This window comes from Brassica napus, chromosome A9 (genome assembly GCF_020379485.1).
Source record: "Brassica napus cultivar Da-Ae chromosome A9, Da-Ae, whole genome shotgun sequence".
Classification (NCBI taxonomy): domain Eukaryota; kingdom Viridiplantae; phylum Streptophyta; class Magnoliopsida; order Brassicales; family Brassicaceae; genus Brassica; species Brassica napus.
The window spans coordinates 43742113-43767609 of NC_063442.1; the positions used below are offsets into that span (position 1 = coordinate 43742113).

Below are 25497 nucleotides of genomic sequence, written 5' to 3' on the forward strand. Positions count from 1 at the left end.
TGTGACTACAGAATGTTCTTCATCCTTTTTCAACACCAAAACATAATACATAGTTGCAGGGGAGTTAAGAACTTAGGGATCACAAACAACACAGAGAACTAATTCAAGAAGGAAACTCTGTTCTAAACAATATAAAACAAACTCAGGAAGAATCATTAACCCATTCCTTTGGCAGTGAAGACCCAAAGATCTGAGACAGAAGATGCTGATCTCTCTTGTCTGGTCTTTTGGAACCAAACCCTTGACTGACACCAAGCTCAAGAGCTTCTCTTCCTTCTTCAGCTATTCTTTTTCTAATACCTAGCAAAGAACTCTGCTTCTCAGAAGCTGCTTCTTCGTCCTTGACATCTCCTCCATCTTCAGTAACATCTTGGCGTTGTCCGCCTGTCCCCCACCATTTGTTAGACACGGTTGCTAAACCCTTTGACGGGAATCCAGATTTGAACTCATCTAAAGCTCCCATTGTCTTTGCCAGATTAGCGTTGTTAGCCCATACATTGGTGGAGGACTTGCCACTCTTGTTCCCACCATGCTGCATCTTCCTTGGATCAGTAACAACTGTAATCCAAAAGAGAAACATGAATCAAAGTGTTTTTCAGCTTTGATCTCAAAAGCACATACACAATTACTATGAAGAAGACCTAGAATCTTGCAAGAACAAAGAAAAAAACCTAGAATAAGACAAGAGAGACTCAACACTTCCTGAAATCAACCTACAAGGTTCTATAAAGGACTTAAAACGTTATGGGTCTCAGAAAAGGCCATAGCTTTACCAATTGTGGCATGAAAGAAGGACCTAATCTCCTACGACTGCATCTACGAATACCTTTTTTCTTTCAGTCTGGATAAACCAATCTGATTGTAAGAAAGCTATCTAAAATAGATGCAACAGATACGTGTACATACCGAGAAGGAGGAAGGTTTCGTCTGGTCTATATGGTGCTTTCTGACTTTCTCTCGATGCTGAGTTACCTTTCTAGAGTGTATGTAGAAGAAGACGTTCTTAGAACAGAGAGAGAAGGATGAAAGTGTAATTTCCTAATTTGATAAGATGACGAGATTTCCCAAAAACTTTACATAAAATATACGATGTTATTTACACCTAAAATGTAGATATACACTAAATAATTGAATTAAAAAAATTATATCTATAAAACTAAATCAATTCATATACATTAAAATTCAGTATTCTTTTTAGTTTTAAATAAAAATGCATAAAAAATATATAGATTTTTTAAAAAAAATTATAAATTAATTAATATTCAAAAACATTATTAATTAATAGAGTTTTTGTTAGAGAAGGAAGGTGTCTCTTTGTCTTTCTTTCCTGCGAGGATCATAGAGATCTGGAGACCGCGACTAAAGGCTTGGTTAAACAGCAGTCTGGTTTGGAACTCAGACACGAACGGGAACCAAGATAAAACCGCAATGGGTGTGAATATCAGAAGCCCCATTATGTACTCGTACGCTCTCCCTAGCTCTTTAATCGAGTCCCATATTCCTATTCCCTTTAGCACGCCACGCAGCGTTTGCCCGATCTGTCAAAACACAACACCAAACAGATTAACAAGACTATACAAAAGAAAAAGCTGAGAAAGTTTGTGGAACGGAACTTACAAGAAGAATGGCCCAGCCCGTAGGCAAGAAAGCTAGGAATGAAGCGCATAGATCTGAGATCGTAAGGCCGCAGACTACAAACAATACAGTCATGACTGACAAGAAACCGAGGAAGAGAAGCGCCTTGAGAATCCTAAACATAACCTGAAAATCTGTTCCGAACTTTCGTCTTCCCATTGATACCATCTGTGCAATGATCAAACAAAACATATCATCAATGTGTAGACTATCTCTAAATATAGATAGCAGATTAGTTTCTTGGAGCATTCTTACCTTTAGGACGAGGAGAACTGACAACAAAACCGCCCAAGAAAGTCCATAAACCTTTAAAAGAAGAAAGGTTCAGAGTTATTGGCATTTTTTAAAAGCTAAAAGAGGGAAAGTATACAAAGAATACTATATATACCAGCAATGTTGTGTCGCGATGAGCGACGTTGAGGTGGTAGACAATGCCATACTGGTAAAGGAGGAAACGCAGTGCGAGAAGTATCTCAAGAACCCTTCCTCTTAAATTAGTGTGCTTCAGATGTTCTTGCTCTGATTCCCACCATGATTCCCAACTTTTTTCAACGACGATTCCAATGCCGCCGCGGTTCCCCATCCATCTTTTCCAGTCAGTCCAGTCATCCACCGTCTTTTGCCACTCAAACCCAGACGGGTTGAATATAAACGGAGCGAACAGCCAAGAGCTCACCAGGAACCACATCGAAAACGTTATGTATAGATAAAGACTTGAGCTACGGTACGAGTTCCCATAAACTTGATAGACTACTAGCAATATGACCAACTCAAGTCCCTTGACGAAGTGGCTTCGCGAGTATAGTCTATAGTTTTCCGCAAACTTGGCATGGAAGACAACGAATCCACGACCAGTTGCTCTGTACTTGGAACCTCCGTGCAGAACCGTCCTCCCAAAGTAATGTGCTTTTGTTCCCAGCTGAAACGTGAAGAAAACTGAGGCGAGCTGAAGCTGCATAATGATGAAATCACCCAAGGCCGTGCGGAACCCTTTCTCTAGGCCAATCTCCATAACCATTGGTAGAACCATCAGAAAACCTAGCTGGAAAACAGTTTGCGCTGCTAATGCCTCCTCAAGGGCTTTGGACTGATGTATAGTTGCACTTTGCAGAATCTCCTTTTCCAATCCGCTCAATACTAGATAAAGACGCCCGTAAAGAAACACATATACTGTGACCACCGTTATCTGAAACACAGAACAAGACATGTTTTTTACTCGTCTGAACAATACAAGAGGAAGTAACTATTCAATTAGGCATACCATGCTACTGAAATAGAAACCAACAGTGGTGAAGTAGAAGGAGAGCATCCTGTAAAAATCAAACCGGCGTCCAAGTCGGTAAACGTCACGACTTAGTGTTTGTTCTCCATTACCATTCGCAACTTTGGCTTCAAAAATCGAAATCTGATTCATCCCTACATCACGCCCTTTCCCTGCTTGGATGTACTCGTGGTGTGTGATGTAACCCCCACGAAGTGTTGAATTGTACCCTGGATGTTACCATGATTAGCCATCACAAATAAATAAGCAAATTTAATGTTAGTGAAGAGCTCTTCACTACCTGCAAAGATATCTTCGCTTAAGTTTATTATCTTTGAAGCCTTGCTAATGCCTCCCCTTGTGATGTGGAAGATTCTATCAAATATATCAGGATGGCCATAATGGAAACGTACCCTGTAAAAACAAGTGAGTTAAGTTATAATAAGATTTGATGATGCAGAGACTGCTTGTAACGAGATATGAGAATACCTCAGAGGATTTGCCAGAACACGTTGGCCAATGGTAACGAAACTTGTTTCTTGATTCGACATGAACCAAGCAAGTGATGAAACACTGTGGAGTCATAGAGAAATCAGATTAAGATAACAACGAAGCTATAGTGCCAAAAAAGGTGAAGACATATTCATTAACATCAACAACGACCGAACATACAACGAATCTCATACCTTCCAGTAAATATATGTTCACGAAGACCCAAAATTGTTGGGTTTCTCTTGCCACGACGACCTTCATCAAATTCTTGTAGCACATTTCTCATTTTGAAAGACTCTTCAAAGTAGTTGTCCTGGTTCATGTCTATGGTCTGAAGTGCTTCACCACGAGTGAAAATGATGGCATGGTTCTGGTTCTCGGGCTTTCCTTCGCCAATTTCAGTAGGATTGCCGGGAAGTTTGATACGATATATTTCCTAAAATCAAAGAACAAAGTTCATATGTGGTAAGACCTATTTATGTAAGAAATTATGAATACAAATTTGCCTTATTTTACCTCATCTAATTTGTTACCACCTTTGAGCAGCACGGAGTAGAATACTTTCTGTGATTTATTGTTAACTGTCTCCTCCCTTTCATCTATATAGGCAACACGCAAGGATGGATACCTAACAATAATGTATAAAATTAGAACTAAGCTAGAATAGTAAGCATGAAGGTTTGATTTCAAACAGTGACAAGTTTCTTACTTGAGCATGAGCTGTAAAATATTATTGTAACAACTTCGATCCCTGCCCTCACTTGACTTTTTCTGGTTCCCATAGACTTGGCATGACACTACATACGTGAATTTTAAATCTGCAAGAGCTCGTGCGCGGTTCATAAAATTTTCATTTGATGCTGAGGAAAGGTAGCCATCATTGGTATCTGCAAGAGGGAAAAAAATAGAGTTCTTTAAACAAAACTTCGTCTCCAAGCAACATTAATTTCCCAATAATTCAATACTGAGAATGGAGAGGAAATACAAACCATCTTCTCCAGTGTATTCCTGGTAACATTGAAGTTCGAGAGACATTCTGTAGTACATCATTCCCCTAACTAGAAATAGTAAGGATTTTCAGTACATTTAGCGGCAGAAGAGAATCGTATACGTATAAGTACAAAGCCAACAACATTCTGATAGCATATACCTGTCCTTGAAAGGGTCTGGCCTCTAAACGATACCCATTCACGGAGTTGATCTGTCTTTTCTTTATCAGAAAAATTCCGTTTGACATCAATTACACGTTCGACATAATTCGACCATTCCTCTGTTGAACATACACTTCCATTGGGTAAATCTCAAAACATGTTATAAAAGACGTACAAAAGCACCAATAGAAACTCACCAGGATATATTCTCTGTAGGTAGAATAAAATAGATATTCCATCTTCATTTTCCTTGTTCAATTCTTCCTCCGAATAGAGAACATCTTCTTTGTAATAAGGAGTTAAGACACTAGACGCAAATGTGGAAAATAAATGTTGCTTAGAACTTGTCTAAGACCACTATCACTTTGATTTACCAAGGTTTTCAAAGATGTACCTAAACGATAGCATGTCACGGACTCGAGGAGCATCTGGCATATTCATGAACAGGGAATTTGCAAAGAATGTCATACGACGACGAGCTTCCAAATTTTGAGGGATGTTAATTGCAGATTCTTTAACAGTCACAAGTAACAAAAGTCTTACAACCTACAAAGTAAGAATGAAAGAATGATATCAAAAAGGTAGAAGACATGGTTGGTTTTTCACATTAGACAGAAACAAATGTCTACCTTTTCCCTCCAAGACGCGTCCTGCTTATACAGATTTATCTTTTCGAACCTTTGTTCTTTCTTGTCCGTATCAATATCACCACTCTGAAAATGAGCCCTCTCAAGGATCCTACAGGTATGAAGGCAAAGCATGTTACACAAATATTTTATAGTGAAGTTTTTTGTAAGGATTTTACAGATAGGAAGACAAACCATGTTAAATGAATATTTCAAAGTGAAGCTCATAATTCATTATAAAGATTGTTAAAAACTAGAAAGAAAAAACAGAGGAGCTTTTGTTGCATGGAAAATGAGCCAAACTTTCACATATGAACGAACGATTAAGACTTACTCGTGACCGTTAACCATAATATCCTGCGTGATGATTTCAATAATGTCTTGGAGAACATTGATTATCTGAGACTTGTAAGTATCATCTTCCTCATCACCACTTAGCTGTCAGCACGACCAGATTTCATTGAGTAGGACGAATAATAAAAACACACAAAAAGAAAGTATTGGTATTGAACGAGAAAAGAAAAATATATTGACGTTACCAGGATTTTTAAGAACTTCTCAAGCTTATCACTGAGCAAAGGCATACCAGTCATCCGGAATTTACTTAAAAATTTATGTTGTTGAATGCTAACATCAATTTCATAACAAATCTCCCTTACAATCCTAAATAGATTAGGAGACAGCAGTATAGTATATAGTTAGCACTGGCGTAGATAAGGTTAAGAATGCATAGATCTGATGTAAACTCTAATTATTAAGGAAAACAAACCTTTTATCAGATTCATCTTCAAGAAGACCATATATTACGTCCCTCACCGATTCATAAGCTTCAACCACTGCATAATGCATATAGTATTCACTTTTAATCTTCTTGAATAAGTCAATGTCCTCCTTTCCCTTGAAATCTTTAGCCATGTCTAATGCTATTGGAATCTGTCATCAAAAAAGAACAAATCATCAAGAAGAGATAATGGACAGCGCGAAGATGTTCCAGAGATATCTGTATAACTAACTTTGCTAGCAAGCAAGAAAGGAGGCCACTGCAGAACAGTGACATCTTTAGAAGACGAAGGTACAAGTAGCAAATCTCTTTCCCTACACAACAAAAACAAGCATAATACATGAGTAAATTTCTTAAATGAACTTCAGGGGTTAGTGTGATGGGTCTATATTATAGGAAAATCCCTCAAACCTATCGCTGATCAGATCCTCATCCCGCATAGTGTATACGAACTTATTCCACATCTGTGAGAACCTCGCAATATCTCTTTCGTCCACTGTTTCCTCCTGCATTACTCAAATGTTCCATTTGTCAGCCATAATATGATAATAGTTGGCGTATAATTTCTTAAAAATTACATTTATATGTATGATTAATACCAAGTGCTTTCTCTTTGGATGGCCTGGAGGTAATGGTGTAAGTTTACCACAGAACGCAGATGGAACAAATCTAAACCTGGACCGCAACATTCCAAGTGTACGTATCTACACACACACACACACACACAAATGGAGATAAAATAACTAAGAAAACTTTGCCCAATGTTGGGTTTTAACCTAAAGAATCAGAAACATGTTTTCATAGTATTAACAAAAGAGAAGACGAAAAAATTACCTCCCCAAGATGGCTGAAAGCTCCAGAAATCCCACCAAATAGAGTAGAGAATATGGCATACCATATTTGCGTATCCATAAAATAAACCTAAATATCAATCAAATTTCACGGTGTTAAGAAATGTTCTTGCCAATTTATTTAATAAAAATAACTTACCAAGACAATCGGACCCCATATGGAGATAATTACACCAATGTTATGAGTGGCTGCATGAATATATCAACATAGTTTAGAACGAAAAGAAGTTAATAGCAGTAAATAAGGACACTATGAGTAGAAGGATCATTACCATTTGGGAAGAACTCATGCCACTGATAATTTACGCCAGTCATATCCCATATTAACCTCGTTGGCTTGACAAGTGGTAATATCTGTCCAGGGAATCATCAACAAAAGTACATGTTAAAATATAACTGTAACAAGATATGCCTATATCGAACGTTTTAGATAATAAATAGGACTACAATCTCTCGAATTAGTAAAGGATTAGGATACTAAATGAGGATATTACTAGAGGTAAACATGAGAGCATAGACTCAATAGTAGAAAGAAGAAAAGATGATTTATAAGTATCAGCATAACAAGCTATTCACCTCCACGTAGTAGCTGAATGCGAGCTTGCTAAGTAACAGCATGACCCAAAAGAATGTATACCTGAAACAACATAAATTAAAAAGAATTAATCATGAACCATACACTAACTTGTAATCAATGTTATCGTACCATGAGCCGTGTGCAATATTGAAAATTTGAAACAATATGCAAAACTATATTAGTAATGTATCAAAAACGATGACTTGCTGAACTTTTTCTCAGTATGCATGAGAAAAGGGATTATAAGGAAAAATGGAGACAAAAACTACAATGAATAACATCATCTTACTTGAAAAGTGCAAACATTTCTTCATGCATTCCTCTGCCAACATACAGTTTTGGCTGAGCCCACCACATAATAAATGTAACAATTCGCATATTTGATCGCTCCATGATTCTACGCAGAGGTGGGAGTAAGAAAAACACAGCGGCCAAAATATTTGGTAAGACATATAATGCAATAGCATAGTTGTACGACGACTGGTGAAGCCAACTCCCAATCCAACTACTGAAGAACTTTATTAGTCCAGTAGGATTCTGCAACGAGTTTGAGTATGTAATTGGCAATATAATGGCCCACATGGCTGCCATTAAAAACTTTGTGATGTACCGCAGAATTTGGGTAAACTTTAGGCTCTTCCAAGCACCAAAACTAAGAATTACGTCCAATGTCGCTGCATTTCATCAAACAACGACAATAGGGCATTAAATATTCAGCATAGAGGTAATGTCAATCTGAAGCGGAGTTAGAAGTTACCTTGTAGAAGATTAAGGAACGCTGAAGTGATGAAAATGGTCAGCACATTTTTGAATACATCCTCAGAAAATATGTTAAGAATAGATCCTGATGGGCTCCATGCAACTATTATCATGACCTAAAAAATCATAGAATTACTACATATATTTATCAAATAGAGCAGAAGTGGAGTGGGAATTTTAAATTAGACTCTACCTGTAGAGACAACGCAAGGAACATCCACATTCGGTCAAAAGTTCGATAGAGGTTCCAAAACGTTCGAGCTTCAACAAAATTAGTTTTGGGTTTCCTTTTTCCATGAGAGACTGGATCGTGCCTCTGCAATTAATAAAATTTAGTACTAAGAAGACGTCAAGATTAAAGATAAAGATAAAAACTAGTACTAAGAAAAATTAAAACCTCATTCGGACGTTGTGAAATCACATCAGTGTGGATGAAAAAATCTGCCTCAGGTTTCATTGGCCAATCCAGCCTAAAACACCTTTTATCCCTATGAAACGGTAAAATGAATTTGCTCAGATAGCAACACATGACAAACATATAACACCAGATCAAGCATGAGTTTACTCACCAAAAGTACTCATTCAGATCATCATAATTTCTCCATTTTGAATGGCTTGCCTTTCCCATTTTGTTTCTCCTGACTTCCTATTTCCCACAAAACGACCTGGTCTTCTTAGTGAACTAATACGTGAGGAAAAAAAACGAAAGCTAGAATAGAGACTGACATACCTTGCGTAGGACCTGGTAAATTGGTGTTATAACATTCCTTAAGAATGCCTCATCGTCAGGTGCACCTGCCTCATATGTCTCCCCAGTTACAGGGTACACATTGCTAAACAGAATTCCATGGACTTCGTTCGCCATCTTCACAAGAAAGTCATTTCTTTAAACATGGTTACATATAATCTTACAACATAATATTATGAGAACAAATCAAAGGACTTTTCCTTATAAAATCTCAGGTAGAATTTACACATATGCAATCATCATCACAAGACTCCTCAATCATTGTATATCAGATCATTACCAAGCAAATCACAGAGTATTCTTAGATAACTAGAGACACATTTTAAAGGTGTGTGTGTTGCTATTTGCTAGTCACAGAAACAGAGACAATAGGATTATCTAACTAAAAGAAACCTACATTGTGGAATATGTAGCAGAGGCATTCAGGCATGAAACGGACATTCGATGCTTCACCCCATATGAGAAGATAAAGGCCAATATACAAAAGGCTCAATTGCTGTTCATCGCAACCTGCAGGAAACCTGCCAACCATCCACCAATAGAAACTTTAGGGTAGAAGGGATGTGAAGGAAAGCTTTTCGAAGTCCCAAGAGCGTTAAGAACTTGAATTATCTAAGAGAAGATCCTTATGATACCTGAGATATGATTCCATCCGCAAATAGTTGCACCATGACTTGTAATTCTTGAAATATTTTTCCATCAACTTATTCACGGTGCTAGGCTTCACCTATATTTTAATTGTAGTTAGTAATTTGTGTGTAATATATCCTCCAGAAAAAAAAAGGAAGCTTTGTGATAACCCACAGAGTACTTACATCTTCATAATTCTCGAGATTCCTCTTTCTCACATCAACGTTGGCAAGTAGAAGTATGAGATGCTCCCTCTGGTTAGCTACATTTCCTCTCTTTAACCATCAAAAATAGGAAATTTAATCAAGACACTTATTATTATAAGAACTTAAACAGACTAAAAATGGCGAGAAAGAAACTTATACCTGAAAACCAAAAACCAAAGCAAGCCACTCGAGAATGTCATTGAAAGTTCTGGCTTTTTCCCTATCCACTTCGTTTGGCTTAGTCGAGGCTGAAGGAACTCTTGGCTGAGGAAGATTTTGCACATTACATACAGCTCGAATAGCCGCCTTAATCTAAATTTTAATGGAAAAACATCGGTAAGAGCTCGGAACGAGTACTATCTGATGACAAGCTTAAGTAAGTAAGAAAACTATGCACACACAACCTCAGGGAGTTCCATTATTACGGTCTTTGCTCCTCCAACATCCAGTGGAAGAATGTTGTAGGGCTCATAGTGATCCTTCTTTCTTTCAACTTCTTTAGCATACCTGTGGGTCTACATTCCAACAATCAAAAAAAAAAGTCAAGTGCCACACAAAGACACTCCTAAGGATAATCAATCATACAGGGATGTAGGGAAACACTAATCAACCTTTTCGTCTATTCTTGCTGGATGAATCACAGTCTTCAGAACATCATACAATACAGTCGCCATCTGGTACAGCTTCGCCATCTCCTCCCTATAATGAACAAAGTTAGATAGACACACACACAAACAAAAAAAAGAGTTAAATAGACATCACTGAGATTACAAAATCTTAAGAAGAGAAGATACTCACGGTGTCTTTTTCCCTTCTCCATTTTCTATATTATCCACATAGAAGTTCTGATAGTACGTCTGAATTTCATTCGGATCACTCGTCGGTTCCTCCTATAACAACAACAACAAACAAATATTCAAGAATTTGAATCCAAATGCTGAGATCAACTGAATAATACTCGCATCCATCGAATAGAACATCATGCCAATCAATCAAGTGATATATATAAAATTACCTCTTGTAATTTGTGCAATAGATAGGTTTTAAATTGACGAACGCCTCGTCCACTTGACGTTGGATCCATCTTATGAGCCTTCTCAAACGCATGGAAGCGACCTAGCAAAGATTAAGAGAGTAAACACTCAAACTCTATCTACAACACTTTGATAGGAGAGTCACAAGAATCTTACAGAGGTAAGCGACTCTTGGATTATCTTCTTCAATATCATTAGCTACACGAAGAATAGGAGCAATAGCAGCGAGCGAAGAAGGCACAAGCTCGCTATCGATGATACTCTCGTCTTCGTTAGGCTCAATCATCATCATCGTCCCAGCTCGCGTCATCCTCCGGGAAAGAGAACGAACAGGCTGCATCTGCGGCGGCCTCCCGTCCTCGCCGCCTCTTCCTCCGCTGGTACTCGCCATAACCAGATCGATTCCTCCTCTTCTTCTTCGACGGCAATTCTCGGCGAATCGATGTTTATTATAATACTCATCGTGGTTTTATATGAGCAGAGGGAAAGGAGATGCGAAGGCGGAGAGAGATGGAGATGGAGATTCGTTGAGTGGGGTTTAGGGTTATTCGATTGCTCTAAGAAGAAGAAAAGAATGCAGAGGTAAGAAGAAGCTTATAAAATTGATTTCTCGCGCGCTTTTTTTGTAAGGTGTGACTTTTTGTATGTATCGGTAGACGAAAGCAAACCGATGATTATGCGATTTCTTTTTCCCGGAAAGTTTGAGGAATTGCTTCCCGGGGATGTCGAAAGACGATGGCTCTATGGAAATCTAGACTACATGACCTTTGAGGTTTTCACAAACTAACAGCGTGTCATTTTAATGTATGCCCAACAACACCAAGATAATTAATTGAAACATATATAATAAAAACATCCATACCGGTTAACCGATAAATTCCCGTATTTTGGTACCACTTGTAAAATATGTATATTTAAAGGTCTCACTGGTGACCATTCTCGAAACAAGAGGAACGAATAGAAAATCAAGAGGAACGAATAGAAAATGAATGTAGAGGAATAAAATTGTAGGAACGAAAGGGAATGGTTGTTCCATCCCATATTTAACAAGGAATTAATTTGTTCTTTATTTCTCTACAAACACTAGTAGAAAAATGTTATATAGACACGAAAATTTTCATGACTAACGCTAATTTTTCGTGACTATACATTGATGTAGACACGAAAAGTCACGAAAAAATTTCGTGTGTATACGATCGTGACCAAAATTTACCGTGACTAAACGTGTATAAAACAGTCACGTTTTTGACACTGTTATTTTCGTGGTTTATATTTGTCACGCTTAGTGTTTGTGACTATTCCGTGACTATTTATTAAAAAAAAAACAAAAAAAAAATAATTAGCAAATTAAGAATCAATATTATTAAAACAGAAACATGACTTATTGATATAGATGTAGTCCAATTATTTTAATATAATTATGAAAATATCTTATTAATCATTTAAGATAAATATTATATAAAGAAAAACATATATATAACTAAAAACACAAATATAAAAATTAAATTTCAACAAAAGTGTAAAACAAAAAATATACCCGCTCTTTTAAGAGCGGGTCAAAATCTAGTTAATGAATTAAAAAACAATACAAATATGTTTTTCGTATATATGGTGTCATATACATATTTATATATCATACATATAAGTATAACATATATACACACATATACAAAAGCGTGAGCTTGACCGGAGATTTAACTTCGCCGGCACAGCTCCGCCCTAGCCTCTGGTTTGTCACGTCGCGCCTCTGCATTCGGTTAGTCGCGCCTCTGCCTGCGGTTCGTCACTCCTCCGCCTCGTCACTACATGCGGCATGTCTCTGCTATCTCATCCTTCGCCTCTGGTGTGCCTCCACTACTCCAGCTGTTCTTTACTCCAAATTGTCTCATACCAGATCTGTGAGCCGAGATGTTTGTACGATCTAGATCTGATGCCGAACATCGAATCTCCGTGTGCGAGAACAACTCCGACGATAACTGCATTTCACACCAGTCTCAGGCGCAACAACAACATCGTATCGTAGGAGTAGATTTGGTAGACAGTGAAGGAGATCTGGTGATGGCAGAAGGAAGAGATTCGGTTTGATAAAATACTATAGTGGTTGGTGAAAAGATTATGTGAGTGGAGTAGAAGAAAGGAATTAGGTGACCAGAATCGATGAAATCGATTTGTTTGTGTTAAGAGGAAGAGAATCGTTTGTAGAAGAAGATAATACTTGTTTACAGAGGAAAAGGTACATGGGAGAACGAGAGAAAAAGGAAGGAAGTAATATGAGCCATTAGATCAAATTGATCAATGGTTAAGACAGTTATCCTTGTCAAAAGGTATAGACCAATGAGAAAATTTCACTAAAGTATCTTGCTTTTATCTTTCTTTCTTTTTTTTTCTTTTTTTCCCGACTTTGTTTTCTTTTTTCTTTGTAACACATGCATCCTCTACCATTATATGTATTTTGTTATTATCGTTAGGTTGTTATTTCTAGGTATTTGGTTCATAGTTTTCAGATAATTTAGATTATTAGATATAAAATTTAAAAATGTAATGTAGAAGTTAACTTCAAAATTGAGGAATTTAAAATTTTAAAGGATTCAATCCATATTTAAAATGATTTAGTTCACATTTAAAAGGAGAAAAATTAAAAATTGTTTTTAAACTACAAATTTGACTTCTGAGTATATATAAAATTATATTTTTTATTTACATTTTTAACTAACTAAAATTTTTATATTTGAGTCATTTTATTATTTAAGTTTTGATGTTTGGATAAGGTTTGTGGTAAGGTTTAAAGTAGGGTTTGAAGTAGGGTTTGTGGTTATGTTTAAAGTTATGATTTGAAAAAAGAAATTAAAATCTTTTAACTCTGTATAAGAGTTAGATCTTAGTTTAAGCTATAATATAGTAAACTACATTGCATATTCAGAGTTTAGGGTTTCAAAATTTCACTTAGGGTTTACAGATTTAAATAGTCGTGAACAAAATGTGACAAATTCATGACTACTTAAAAAAAGTAACACCATCTGGTCACGGTTTTTAATTATGTCCGATTAGTCACGAAATTATTGTGGCAAAACGTGTGTATATCTAGTCACATTATCTTTTGTGACAAAAACATGACTATTAGTGCCACGGAAATGACACGATTAGTCACGTTTTTTCCTATTTTCATATTTTGTGACTAATCGAGACTTTTTCGTGACTAATCAAAAAATAGTCACACACATAAGTGACTAAAACGTGACTATAGGAGTAATTTCTACTAGTGAAAAAAAGGAATGATAGGGAATGAGAAAGAAAAATTATTCCTTGTGAATGGTGATTTTTTTAAGGAATGTTAGGGAATGCATTTGTTCCTCGTCGTTCCTTGGTCACCATTCATACCCTAAATGTTTATAATTGTTTTAACTTATCTTAAGTTTGTTTAATGTATTTAATTTTGTGTGACCTTTATTTAATGTATACTTCTATTTGTGTGAATTTTATTTTAATAGTATGTAATATTTATTCAATTTTATTTTATTTTGGTGTATTTAAGGTATTCTAAATAGAGTTAGTAGATGTATTTGCGAAAGAAAATAATAGATGTATTTGCGAAAGAAAATAATTGTAAGGACTAAAAAGAAAATGAATAGTAGTTTTGAGGTTTTGAATAGTAAAACCTCAAATTTGAAGTGTCACTATTTAAAATCTCAAAATTTGAGAATTTGAAGTTGGATTGGAATGATAAAAACTTCAAAATTTAAAGATTTGAGGTTGGGTTGAAGATGTTCTAAGCAGGACACAACTCAATCAAAGCAAGCTCCAAATAATCGGCTCAAGTAATCGGGTGAAGCGCCAATGGAGACTTAAACTCCGACCAATACTGACGCCGGAAAGAGAAATTCTCTCAATCTTGGTCGGATTCGAGAGCTCAAAACAAATACAACCCATTCAATTTAAATAAAAGATAGTATGCCCGCTCAGAGATAATATTAATTATTATATTATTAAAATAAGATCCAAAATACATAATACGATCCGAAATACAAATACAAAAATACAAAATACAAATCGGCGGCGGACAGATGCGTGCGCAGCCGATGTTTTTGAAATATGAAAGAATACATAAAAATAAAACGCTGTCTGGTTTGGTGGTGGTGGTCAAATTCATTCACTTATCCAATCCGGCGGCGGCTGCTAGATTTTCCATGCAACATTTGCGTTATCAGCAAGGCGATCTAACTAACTGAGCTAATGCGCCTTGCTGAATTTTAAGAAAAAACTTTTGGGGTTATTCCATGTCAGGTTTTCTATGAACCAAAAATACAAAAATGAGAATTGGAATTTTTTTTGTATTACATAACTTTCTATTGATAAAAAGCAACAAATAGTATAATAAATGCATTTAAGAATGCACTATGAATGCATTTATTCCATCAATTCTAAAATTATTTTTACCATTTAACTTTAATGAAATGTAATAGTTATTACATAAATTCCACAAATAAATAAACAAAAAACATGAGAAATTATTCTGTAACAAATTTAACAAGGAATGAATCTATTTTATTTGATGTGTTTTATTTATACTCATTAATTTTATTTCATCAATTTCTAAACACATTTAACAATTACATTTAAAGAGAGTAATGAAGAAGTGGATGTCGATCATGGCCAATGTTACGAACGTGGAAGAGATAGTGGCATGGAATATGATTTTGCTATTTGTTTTTTCTTTGAGTATTTAGCTTGTTTTTGTTTCTCCATAAAACAATACCACAATATCGTCATTACGCTAAAGAGCATAAAGATTATCTTTGCTTGTACTCTCTCAAACTGCTCACTGGTATAATATCCAACAAAACAGCCAAGCTTAATCTTGTTTTTATGAGATTTTCTAGAAGTGTTGATGGCGACTGAAAGAGAAAAAGAGTGTTTGGTGTGCATGATTTTATACTTCATACTTAAGTTGAAGAGGACTCAACTTTTGTTTTATTAATATTAACTCGGCTAATGTAAAATTTACATGTGTGTCATTATGTTGTTGTGCAACATGGAATATTTTACTCATGAAAAACTCGTTACGGCTTTTTAATTATCCAAATTAAATACAAACATGCCTATTTAGTGAATAAAGTTTGTTAGGTGGACTTAGAGTTTGAATGGAAAGTGTATAATTAGTGGATGATACAAAAGTATATTTCAACCATCAAATTATTCGTATTCACCAAAATTTTATAGCTTGACTAAAAAGATGAAGATATATTAGCAGTCTAATTTTTTTGTATTTTATTAAACAAATTGAATAAATCGCTATTGGTTGTATACACTTGTTAAATGGATTGTTTCATCTCTTTTTTGTTTATAAAATAGTTTCTTTATTTTGATATCAATGAATTTTATTTATTTCCCCTTCGTGATAAAACTTTATTATTGTGACATGTAAATATCATTTATATTTATTTATAAATCTTATTTTACTTAAATACAACACTTAGTTTGTATAATTTACACCATATTCGTATAATTATATTCAAACACAGCATCTTCCAAAGCAGAATGAAAACAAGCACATAAAAGAAAGGAACTCAACATGAACGAATCTGAGTTCCAATTCAGCTCAAAAAATGGAGTGAAATGCGACAAGGGGGGATCAAGCTCCAACCAATTCGAAATCAGGAGCTACTCAATGATTCCGAGCTCAAAACCAAATCAAAACATTGACGAAATAAGAAGTCGTCTCATGCTGGATCGAGAGTGGTGTTTGGATCTGATCGGAGCTGATTGAGATTTGGAGGAGTCACAACCGCTGGTTGTTTGAGTTTGGTGCAGTTTTACGTAAACATCACCGCTCGGACTCGTTATTTTGTGACAATGCAAGTTGCGTAACCTTTGGTTAAAGACTATATGTTAATGTAATAAAAACTTTATGATAATTTTTCGATTTTCAGTGGACTTCTCAAATTATTATTTGTCTTTTCGAAAACAAAATATACATGCAGATTCAGTTTATCAGTTTAATAGTATGGCAAAGATTTTAGGCTGTTTCCTGGTTGGTCTGTGAGATTGAATGTTGCGGGATATGAACATAACTATGTTGTGGCAGTAGAGCTACGTACCAGGGACCGCATCAATGATACAAGAGTGGAGGTTGACAACAAACATAGAGTAGCTAATACGCATCTTCTCACATGTTTTCAGTATATTCCTTTTACTCACACACTTCTATGAATGAATTCCGTAACAAACATACTGACCGTGCTTCTACAGCTTGACTGTGACAGGTAGACGCATAACTATCTATCTAAACGTTGATGCAGGCACCAAAGGTTCAATTCAAAATTTCCTGGCCACTCCCCAGAAATGTAAACAAGGATAACGTTTCTGCTGAATTAAGTAGAAACTATAGTTCTCCACAATCCAACATTATGATTCTTGATTGAGTTTTAGCTAGTGCACACCTAACAAGTAGTGGTTTTAGACTAGCCACTAGCTTATATATATGCTACCTAGAATTTGTCCAAGTTTCATACAGAGCACTAGCAACCTAATATTATAGCCATTTGGAGCAGGGATGACACAATGTGCATAATATATGATATCTGTATGGAGGAAGAAAGAAAAACAATAGTTCATGAAAGATATGTAGAATAGTTTGGTTTTATTTAAAACAGATTGCAGACAAGCATGCCCACAGTTGATAGAGTAAAACAACCCATCAATATTAAAGAAAACCAAGGCTAGAAAAATAAAACAAAAAAAATCCCAGTTCCATCTAAATAAGTCCTAAAAGCTGGAAAAAAATCTCAAACTAGCAATAATTATTGTAGTAAATCCGGAAGCTGACCAAGGTAATCAGCAGCATACGGTGTCTGATACGGGTATGCGAATGTGCTCGACGGTACATGATTAAGCTGATTGACATACATACCATTATCATAAGACATCCACGGAACAGCTAAATGGTTCCAGAAGAGAACCTGATTATTATGATCATAGCTTGGCATGTAAGCATTATGGAAGATCATATCCGAAGAAGGATATGAAACTAGATTCTGCTGGCACATCATAGGCATAGAGACCGAAGAAGGCATGGCGGTGGTGGTGGTAGTAGCAGTAACCATCATTCTTTTCCCAATTCCATAGAGCATCCCTTTAGCAAACTTAGAGTCTTCAAACACATGTCTGAGCTTGATAAACACAAGCGCGGTCATTAAACTGTCTGAACCTGCATGGTGCGCTCTTCCCACACGTGGGATATTGAGAAGCTGAGCTAGTTTAGATAAACCGAGGTGTTCACCGAGCCCGTCGCAGTATCCAGCCATCACCTTCAAGTCGTAAACTTCGCCAAAGACTCTCACAACCTCTGATGCAAATTCCCCTCTAGTCTCCGGTAATTTTCCATAGTTGAGAATAGACAGGACGTAAGCAAAGTCGTACGCTCCTTGGAAAGCAACAAACTCCACGTGGTCCACGTGCTTCTGGGAGTAGAGGGCAGACAAAAACTTCGGGAAAAAGTTATATTTAAACATATCCACTCCTTCGCTCCTAATCTTGTTCAAGTCCACGCCGTGTTTCTTCAGAAAATCGATCGAGTTCTCGTTGCGCGTGTCCGAGGGGTCACCAAAGTTGGAGAAATTAATCTCCCACACGCCGCCAATCTCTCCCTTCGCGTTGAACAAAGTGAAGCCGCACTGGATCAGCTTTGACGATTCGACGTTAACTTTCATGGTTTTGTAGCAATCATCGTCCGAGGAGTGTAGGTATGTCCGGTGCATGATCCCAGGGTACTCTGTATCAAAAGCTATCTTTGGATATAGCTTAAGACATTCCTTCAAACAAGCCAGCTCTTGATCAACGTTCTCCGCCCATACTGTCCTCGTCCATGGTACTGGTCCTAAGCGGTGATGATGATTCACGTTCATCGGTTCTGTTGCAGAAGAAGAAAAAATCTAGGGCTCTTTGTTTAGGAGGAAGAGGCATGAGAATACGATAAGTCTGCTTTGATTTGTAACCTTTAGGGTTCTTGATTTATAAGGTAGATTTATTTTTATCTTTTCCTTTTTTCTTTTTAATTAATAAAATCGGTATACCTCAGTTTCCTTATTTATTGGGTATTATCTCTGATATAATTAATAAGATGTTTATCATAGCTTGCTCCCCAATTAATTTAAAAAAAAAACATTGAGTGAGTTGTGATCTCTGGTATCTGAGCTGTTCAAATCCGCTCCAATTTTGGATATTCTTTTTTTTTAATGATAATGAGTTAGATTTTTAGAAATTATCCTTTCTTCATTAAACTAAATTTTAGAAATATAGCTTTACTTGTCGTCCAATAAAAAAAAAAGAAATCTAGCTTTACTTAACAAAAATAAAATAAAAATTCATACAAAAAGGCAATTTTGAGATAACTAAAACATCGGAGTTGAAGAAGCAAAAGTCTTGGAAAAAACAGATCAGAGAAATCGAGTTACCAATGACGATCGAGAAGGTGGTGGTTCATCCACTTGTCTTGCGTAATATCTTCCACAAGCACCATTGCGTCGTCAAAAACACGGGAAGGCGTGGTGTCGGTGTTCTTCTCGGCTGGAGGCACGGTGGTATCGTTAGTGTCACCAACAGCTACGCAGTGCTTTTCAAGGAGGATTCCGTATGGTCTTTTGATCAGACCCACCACGAGTCAATGCTTCGTATGTTCGAGAGCGTCAGTGAGCGTGACGTTGTGGTTGGTTGGTACAGCACCTCCCCTGAACCTCACGTGAACAATTTGGACATGCACGCTGTGTTCAGAAAGTATGCTGATGATCCATTGTTCCTCACTATTGACGTCATGCGTACAGAAATGGAAATTCCCACAGTGGCTTACCTTGTAGTGGACGAGGTCAATGAGGTGGGAAGCAGCAAGAAAACCTTCTTCCGTGTCTTTACAGAAGTTGCTCCTCCTCCTGAGGAGATCGGTAGCTCAGCTAGGAGTACCCTTGTCTCTGAGATGCTTATAGATGGAGCCTTGCAGGATACGATCGAATCTCATTACTTGTTTGTCAAAAACAAGGTTCGTATTAGCGTGGAGGGATATGATCTTTCCCTCGACCCTTTTGATCTCGACAGATCACTTGAGGAACATTTTGGATCCTGTGGAACGGTTGAGTACGTGGATGTGCCTAGACATCCTGATACCAATGCTATCAGCAATAAATGTAGTACAGTGACTCTCCGTGGAGAATTTGCAGAAGAGAAGGCACTCGCACTCAACGGGACTGACGTGGAAGGATGGACAGTAACCGTGAAGGTTTTACCGCCAGCGATGACCGAGCTGATGTCAGGGAAGAGTCCGCGCGAATTGGCTCTTGAATACGTCGCCGCCCGCAACTGCTAAATTTATATGTTCCATGTTTTGTCTTCCTCGACATTAATCTCCTTTTTGTTATTAAGTAGTAGTATTTAACTTTTTAAAATAAAATACTACAATGTTATGATTCTCGAGTTAGATTTTTAATTTGTACATGATAAATTACTTGGAATATTATATGCTAAATACAGTTGGATATAATCAAAATGTAATAAAAAGGACTGAGAAAAAAACAAACAGAGGTTTAATGAAATAGCCGCGAGGCCAGTGGACAGGACACATCTTGAAACATTTGCATTGATCTTGTACTGCTGGTTGTTCTTAATGCAGGTGTCTGTTGATGTTTCAGACGTTAAGGGAAGAACAGAGATACTCAAGGTTCACTCAGGGAATAAGAAATTTGAGAATGGTGTTTCAAAGTAATATAGCCATGAGAACGTCTGAATTTAGTGGAGCTGATCTTACAAACCTCTTAAACGAAGCTGCTGAAGAAGTCATCTTTGGTGAGTCTGAGAAGACAACTGGAGCAGTTGGTGACTTGCAACAGATCACCGGTTTGGCTAAGAGCACCTCCAATGGTGTTACCCACCATTGGAATCCTTAGTATTTTTAAATTATTTTTTTTTTTTTTTGAATAGTTAAGGACTCTAATCATAATTGTGAGTCCAATGGTGTTATCCACTTTGGAGTTCTTAATTTTTTTTTTTTAATTGAATCTTAAAAATCAAAAATTAATAATTTTGTAAAACATTTAAATAATAAATTATCATTTATTAAATGACTAAATGTAAACATACAAATTTAAACATCTTCATCATTACCAAATTTGTTCCAAATATTTTGAATCAGATCATTTTTTAATTGTTCATGTGTACGCCTATCACGAACATGACTCCGTACGCCAAGCATATTACCGAGATTTGAAGGCATGTCGGTAGAATATGACATATCCACCTGTGAACTTCTACTCGAGTCTCCTTCTTCAAACGCAGATGTATCAAACTGAGTATAGCCATCCCGTTCATTTTCTACTATCATATTGTGCAGTATGATACATGTTCGCATAACCATCCCTATTTGTTTCTTGTCCCACAAAATAGCCGGGTTTTTCACAATTGCAAACCGAGCTTGCAATACTCCAAAAGCCCGTTCTACATCTTTTCTGGTTGCTTCTTGAACTTTAGCAAATAACTCGGCTTTAGGACCTTGAGGGAGTGAGATAGATTGGATAAATGTTGACCATTTCGGATATATGCCGTCGGTGAGGTAGTACGCCAAATCATACTGGTGTCCGTTGACCACGTACTGTACCCTTGGAGCTCGACCTTGTAAAATGTCATCAAAAACAGGAGACCGATCGAGGACGTTAATATCGTTTAAAGTACCTGGGGGACCAAAAAAAGCGTGCCATATCCAAAGATCTTGTGAAGCTACAGCCTCCAAGACAATTGTCGGCTTTCCTGATCCCCGTGTATATTGTCCTTTCCAAGCGGTTGGGCAATTTTTCCACTCCCAATGCATACAGTCGATGCTTCCAATCATCCCTGGAAAACCGCGTATCTCTCCAATATCGAGTAGTCGTTGAAGATCGTCTGGGGTGGGTCTTCGTAGATACTCAGGTCCAAACCAATCTATTACGCCTTCAGTGAAATTGCTTAAACACGAAAGTGCTGTGCTTTCACCAAGTCGGAGATATTCGTCAACAGCGTCAGCTGCACAACCATAAGCAAGCATACGAAGAGCTGCCGTACACTTTTGTAAAGGAGATAGTCCTAACCTTCCGACAGCATCCCTTTTTTGTTGAAAGAATGGAATATTTTCAGATAGGCGATCGACAATACGCATGAATACTTCCTTGTTCATGCGAAAACGCCGTCTGAATAAATGAGCCGGAAACGTCGGATCATCACAAAAGTAGTCTTTCCATAGACGGTTATGGCCATCCTCGCGGTTTCTTTCGACGTATGCACGTTTCTTCGGTTTCTTTGTTTGGTTCTCCAAAATGTTGTTGTAGCTATCTTCAAAATATTCATCGATAGCCTCATCCAAAGCCGCATTTAATCTTCGATCGACTTCATCTGCCATCTATTTGTATATTATACGAAAATTATTTATGCTTACCAATGGTAGTTATTATAATAAAACTGATTTTAAAAAGATCTATCACATGAATATATTATAAACGTGTAGTAGAGAACTAATTATTTGTTTTTTTCTTAGTTAATAAATCGACTTCATCTGCCAATGGTAACTACTCTACTACTCTACTATAATTTGATCATATTCACTATTTGAAATGGCCGAAGACCTGCATATTCATTATAATTTCAAACCTGAACCAATTAAACAAATTAACTCAAAATTCACTACAGCTTTAACTAAACAAATTAACCTCTCAAAATTCACTACAGCTTTAACTAAGAATGAGGATTATAATTTCAAACCTGAACCAATTATGAGCTAGAGAGTCTTGGATTAAGAACACGAAGAGAACAAGCAGAAGAACTGGTTTTCTTAACAAAGTTTATAACAAAGAGTGAGTACAAGAAGAGACACTACAAACTGACTTATAAAGGCAACTAGGAAATACAAAGAAACAACGAAACAGACACCCGTGACTTGGTGCACATGGAAATAGGAAAGCAAGACAGAAACAAATAACCCGTGACTTGGGTCAGATACAAAGCAACACATAAACAAAGAACCCGTGAATGAACAAGGAAGAGACAGCATCCTTTGTCTTCATCTGGTACATGGTCTTCAGCTTTACCTGAAACAGAGAATAGGAGATGAGTTACTAAAGTAAACACTAGTTCCAAAATTCTAAAGCAAACATCACTAAAGCTAACAAACCATCAATCAGGACAACATTTCAGATAAAAGTTTCATTTTGAGAGCTAATTCCATCTCAGAGAGAGGCTCGGGCTTTGCAAGCAAACTTTCTAGCAAACTTTGCTTGGAGATTAGTTTTTTCGTCTCCAACAGTCCTTGTAGCTTCGACAATTCTTCTTCTTTTCCCGTTTTAAGCCTCTTCCCTGCAGCCTTAGCAGCTTTAACCCCTATAGGTCTCTCTTCTGGCTCTGGAACTGGAGAATCCCCTGGTTTTCGCTTATCCTTGTCCTTCTCCAGATACGTTGCGCACCATTTAACATCGTGCCTAAGCTCCCGCCAGGCATGTTCCAAGTTGAACTTCATGTTCTGGTCACTGTAGAAGATATCCAACGCTTGCTTCATCACATCGTTCTCATTCTGCCCGCTTCTCTGCTCCCTCAGTGCCATGTCGTAGCATCCAGCAAACTTACAGACTAAATCATTGATCCTAGCCCATCTTTGCTTGCATTGACCTAGTTCTCTTGGCACTGTCCCAACCAGGAGAGGACTGGAGTTGTAATAGTCGACAATCCTCTTCCAGAAGGCACCAGCTTTTTGTTCATTACTAACTATTGAATCTTTGCTGGTGTTGAGCCAAGCACCAATGAGAATTATATCATCCTTCACAGTCCACTTTCTCCTCTCTTTAACACTAGACTCTTCAGGACATTGGCTACTAAACAAAGGAGTTTCTACTGAGTCAAGGTCGACTGATCCTTGACTCGCTAAGAGGTTAACAAAACTATGGGAACTTGCCATTTTTGATGACCTCTCTGTGATTTTCTACTAGAATCAGAGAGGATTAAATAAGGGATTCAACATTTAATCCTAGTAGAAATATGTCAAATCAGAACAGCTAGAGACAATTAAATGCAATTTTACTTTGCAAGATACAGTTACGGTAAATTTAATGGTGGTTTAGTGTGCATTTATAACTACCAAGTTGGAAAGTACAAACTACAAACTAAATGTTTTCAAAGCATTGGAATCAAATCCGTTTTCAAACTACAAAGTTACCGACACTCCTATCCGTTTCAATTCTAACTAGAGAGTTAAAGAAGACATGTAACTTTAAACACTGACCTCAGACGACTCTCTCAAGGTCAGACACACGCCTAAGCAGCATCCTCACCTGGGCCTGAACAGACATCAGAGAAACAAAACAATAGGTTAGAATGACATACAAACAACTATCAATGTTTTGATTCTGTTAACATATAAACTCACCTTCAGTTCGTCGCATTCCCTGAGAAGCTTCTCATGCTCGTGAACCCTTATTTTGAGCCTCTCTACCTCTTGTTGCACACCCATAACCCATGGCTGCCTAAAATGCATCCCGTCATTCTGCCAAAGAAGAATAAACTTTGTCAAACAGCAATGGATCCAAAAAAAATATATTCCAAACCGCAATTGATCAAAAAGCAACAGACACAACACTACAAACCTCGAAGTCTTTGCAGATGAAGTATCTTTTCCCTGGGAGGTAGTCATATGTATCCTCTTCATCCACGGATTCCTTCGTGATTGATCCACAGGGGCACAGTTTGGGAATCCCTTGTTGCGCGTCTGCAACGAAATGGAGCATGTCGTAGTGTGCTTTGCGTGCCTTCATATCTCGCAGTTCTTCCTCCATTTTACAACCTGCGAAAATAAAAAAAACTTTAAGCTTGACGAGATTGCTGCCATTCGAAACAGATAAGCTGTTATAATCAGACGAATTTCATTCAATAAACATGGAACAAGATATTATCAAACACAGACGAAAACCCTTAATCAATTATCACCTCACTCCTGAACCTTTAATAGCGAAGAAACACCAAACAAGTGAATCGAGAAGAAGAAAATAGCGTAGCCTCAGGAAAACCCTAATCCGATAAAATCCCCAATTCGATTAGAAGCCGTAAATCTCTTTAAACCCAACAATCGAACCCTATAAACTGATGAAATTAACATGCATCCACTCCAGAAGTAAAGAAATTGAACAAAGAGCTCGGATTTACCTTCAAGAAAGACGCTCTCTTATCGCCTCTTCTATCCCCTTTCTTATCGCGTCTCGTCTTTTTTTTTTCAGTTGCTCGCGAAAATGAATGATTTTTCTCACTCATACGAAACACAACCCTTTTCCCGAGCCAATGATGAGGTGCCAGCACATCAAGGATTTGGTCCTTAATTCTCTTAATTAAGGACTCATTCTTAGCTTGCCGATCTTTTTTAATATTATTTTAATTCCTTTACCTTAAGAATTTATGTTAAGGATTCACTTAACAGCCCGCGTTGCGGATGGTCTAAGCATGTATCTACCAAAGTCCTAGCTTCCCTTTTTGTTCAGTTACCCAGGACCAGATCTAAGATTCCAAGGTTTATATACATTATTTTAAAACTTTTAATTAAAAAAACTTAATTTGAAGGCATATTCTTAATAAAAAATCTTCAAATTTTTTTGGGACCAAGGCCAATATTTCACTGCTTTATATACTTGCAGATGGTGACAGCATTTGGGATGTCTGAAATTGGACCATGGTCTGAGAAGCTTGCAAATGCATTAATTTA

At 37.0% G+C, this 25497-nt stretch overlaps 6 protein-coding genes across 6 annotated transcripts; all 6 read right to left on the reverse strand.

The window, feature by feature from the left end:
- Nucleotides 1–6: 6 nt before the first annotated feature.
- On the reverse strand, nt 7–538 carry LOC106420096. The gene has a single exon (XM_013860930.3). It carries the CDS (start codon nt 536–538, stop codon nt 143–145), a length of 396 nt encoding a protein of 131 aa, XP_013716384.1. The 3' UTR covers nt 7–142.
- A 590-nt stretch (nt 539–1128) lies between these two features.
- LOC106420093 (callose synthase 7) lies at nt 1129–11528 on the reverse strand. The gene is made up of 40 exons (XM_048741936.1): nt 10908–11528; nt 10733–10833; nt 10516–10607; nt 10329–10416; nt 10122–10232; nt 9877–10029; nt 9697–9786; nt 9517–9608; nt 9279–9402; nt 8864–8998; nt 8703–8779; nt 8531–8621; nt 8327–8449; nt 8132–8249; nt 7664–8048; nt 7374–7434; nt 7070–7151; nt 6937–6986; nt 6781–6867; nt 6546–6650; nt 6358–6452; nt 6179–6260; nt 5935–6098; nt 5705–5828; nt 5500–5603; nt 5169–5277; nt 4934–5085; nt 4737–4846; nt 4539–4658; nt 4378–4446; nt 4098–4275; nt 3905–4016; nt 3583–3824; nt 3386–3469; nt 3198–3310; nt 2897–3126; nt 2024–2821; nt 1891–1941; nt 1618–1803; nt 1129–1538 (listed from the first exon to the last, which is right to left on the reverse strand). Exons 1-40 carry the CDS (start codon nt 11140–11142, stop codon nt 1275–1277), a joined length of 5787 nt encoding a protein of 1928 aa, XP_048597893.1. The 5' UTR covers nt 11143–11528; the 3' UTR covers nt 1129–1274.
- A 798-nt stretch (nt 11529–12326) lies between these two features.
- On the reverse strand, nt 12327–18888 carry LOC106420119 (probable CCR4-associated factor 1 homolog 1). Its single transcript, XM_048741939.1, is given in 2 exon segments — nt 12327–17560; nt 17562–18888. Coding segments are annotated over 2 exon segments (1113 nt in total). The 5' UTR covers nt 18653–18888; the 3' UTR covers nt 12327–17538.
- A 2053-nt stretch (nt 18889–20941) lies between these two features.
- LOC125578249 lies at nt 20942–22161 on the reverse strand. The gene is made up of 3 exons (XM_048740598.1): nt 21600–22161; nt 21031–21281; nt 20942–20953 (listed from the first exon to the last, which is right to left on the reverse strand). Exons 1-3 carry the CDS (start codon nt 22159–22161, stop codon nt 20942–20944), a joined length of 825 nt encoding a protein of 274 aa, XP_048596555.1.
- A 403-nt stretch (nt 22162–22564) lies between these two features.
- Nucleotides 22565–25435, reverse strand: LOC106420090. The gene is made up of 5 exons (XM_013860922.3): nt 24948–25435; nt 24392–24588; nt 24175–24291; nt 24031–24085; nt 22565–22846 (listed from the first exon to the last, which is right to left on the reverse strand). Exons 2-4 carry the CDS (start codon nt 24578–24580, stop codon nt 24032–24034), a joined length of 360 nt encoding a protein of 119 aa, XP_013716376.1. The 5' UTR covers nt 24581–24588; nt 24948–25435; the 3' UTR covers nt 22565–22846; nt 24031.
- Nucleotides 22936–23706, reverse strand: LOC106419952 (glutathione S-transferase T3-like). Its single transcript, XM_013860790.1, has one exon. The coding sequence runs from the start codon at nt 23704–23706 to the stop codon at nt 22936–22938; it is 771 nt and encodes a 256-aa protein (XP_013716244.1).
- Nucleotides 25436–25497: the final 62 nt, after the last annotated feature.

Bases quoted from the DNA above. Each gene is read 5' to 3' on its own strand.
- LOC106420093 (XM_048741936.1), bottom strand. From the start codon at position 11,142: ATGGCGAGTACCAGCGGAGGAAGAGGCGGCGAGGACGGGAGGCCGCCG. The intron at 8,780-8,863 runs GTATGTCAGTCT...TGTGGGAAATAG, and splicing joins TTTACCAGGTCCTACGCAAG to GAAGTCAGGAGAAACAAAAT. The intron at 8,450-8,530 runs GTTTTAATTTTT...TATTAATTGCAG, and splicing joins TTTCACAACGTCCGAATGAG to AGGCACGATCCAGTCTCTCA.
- LOC106420090 (XM_013860922.3), bottom strand. From the start codon at position 24,580: ATGGAGGAAGAACTGCGAGATATGAAGGCACGCAAAGCACACTACGAC. The intron at 24,292-24,391 runs GTTTGTAGTGTT...CTTCTTTGGCAG, and splicing joins TCATCTGCAAAGACTTCGAG to AATGACGGGATGCATTTTAG. The intron at 24,086-24,174 runs GTGAGTTTATAT...ATGTCTGTTCAG, and splicing joins GGGAATGCGACGAACTGAAG to GCCCAGGTGAGGATGCTGCT.
- LOC125578249 (XM_048740598.1), bottom strand. From the start codon at position 22,161: ATGGCAGATGAAGTCGATCGAAGATTAAATGCGGCTTTGGATGAGGCT. The intron at 21,282-21,599 runs GTATGCATTGGG...CACTCCCTCAAG, and splicing joins GATGATTGGAAGCATCGACT to GTCCTAAAGCCGAGTTATTT.
- LOC106419952 (XM_013860790.1), bottom strand. From the start codon at position 23,706: ATGGCAAGTTCCCATAGTTTTGTTAACCTCTTAGCGAGTCAAGGATCA.
- LOC106420096 (XM_013860930.3), bottom strand. From the start codon at position 538: ATGCAGCATGGTGGGAACAAGAGTGGCAAGTCCTCCACCAATGTATGG.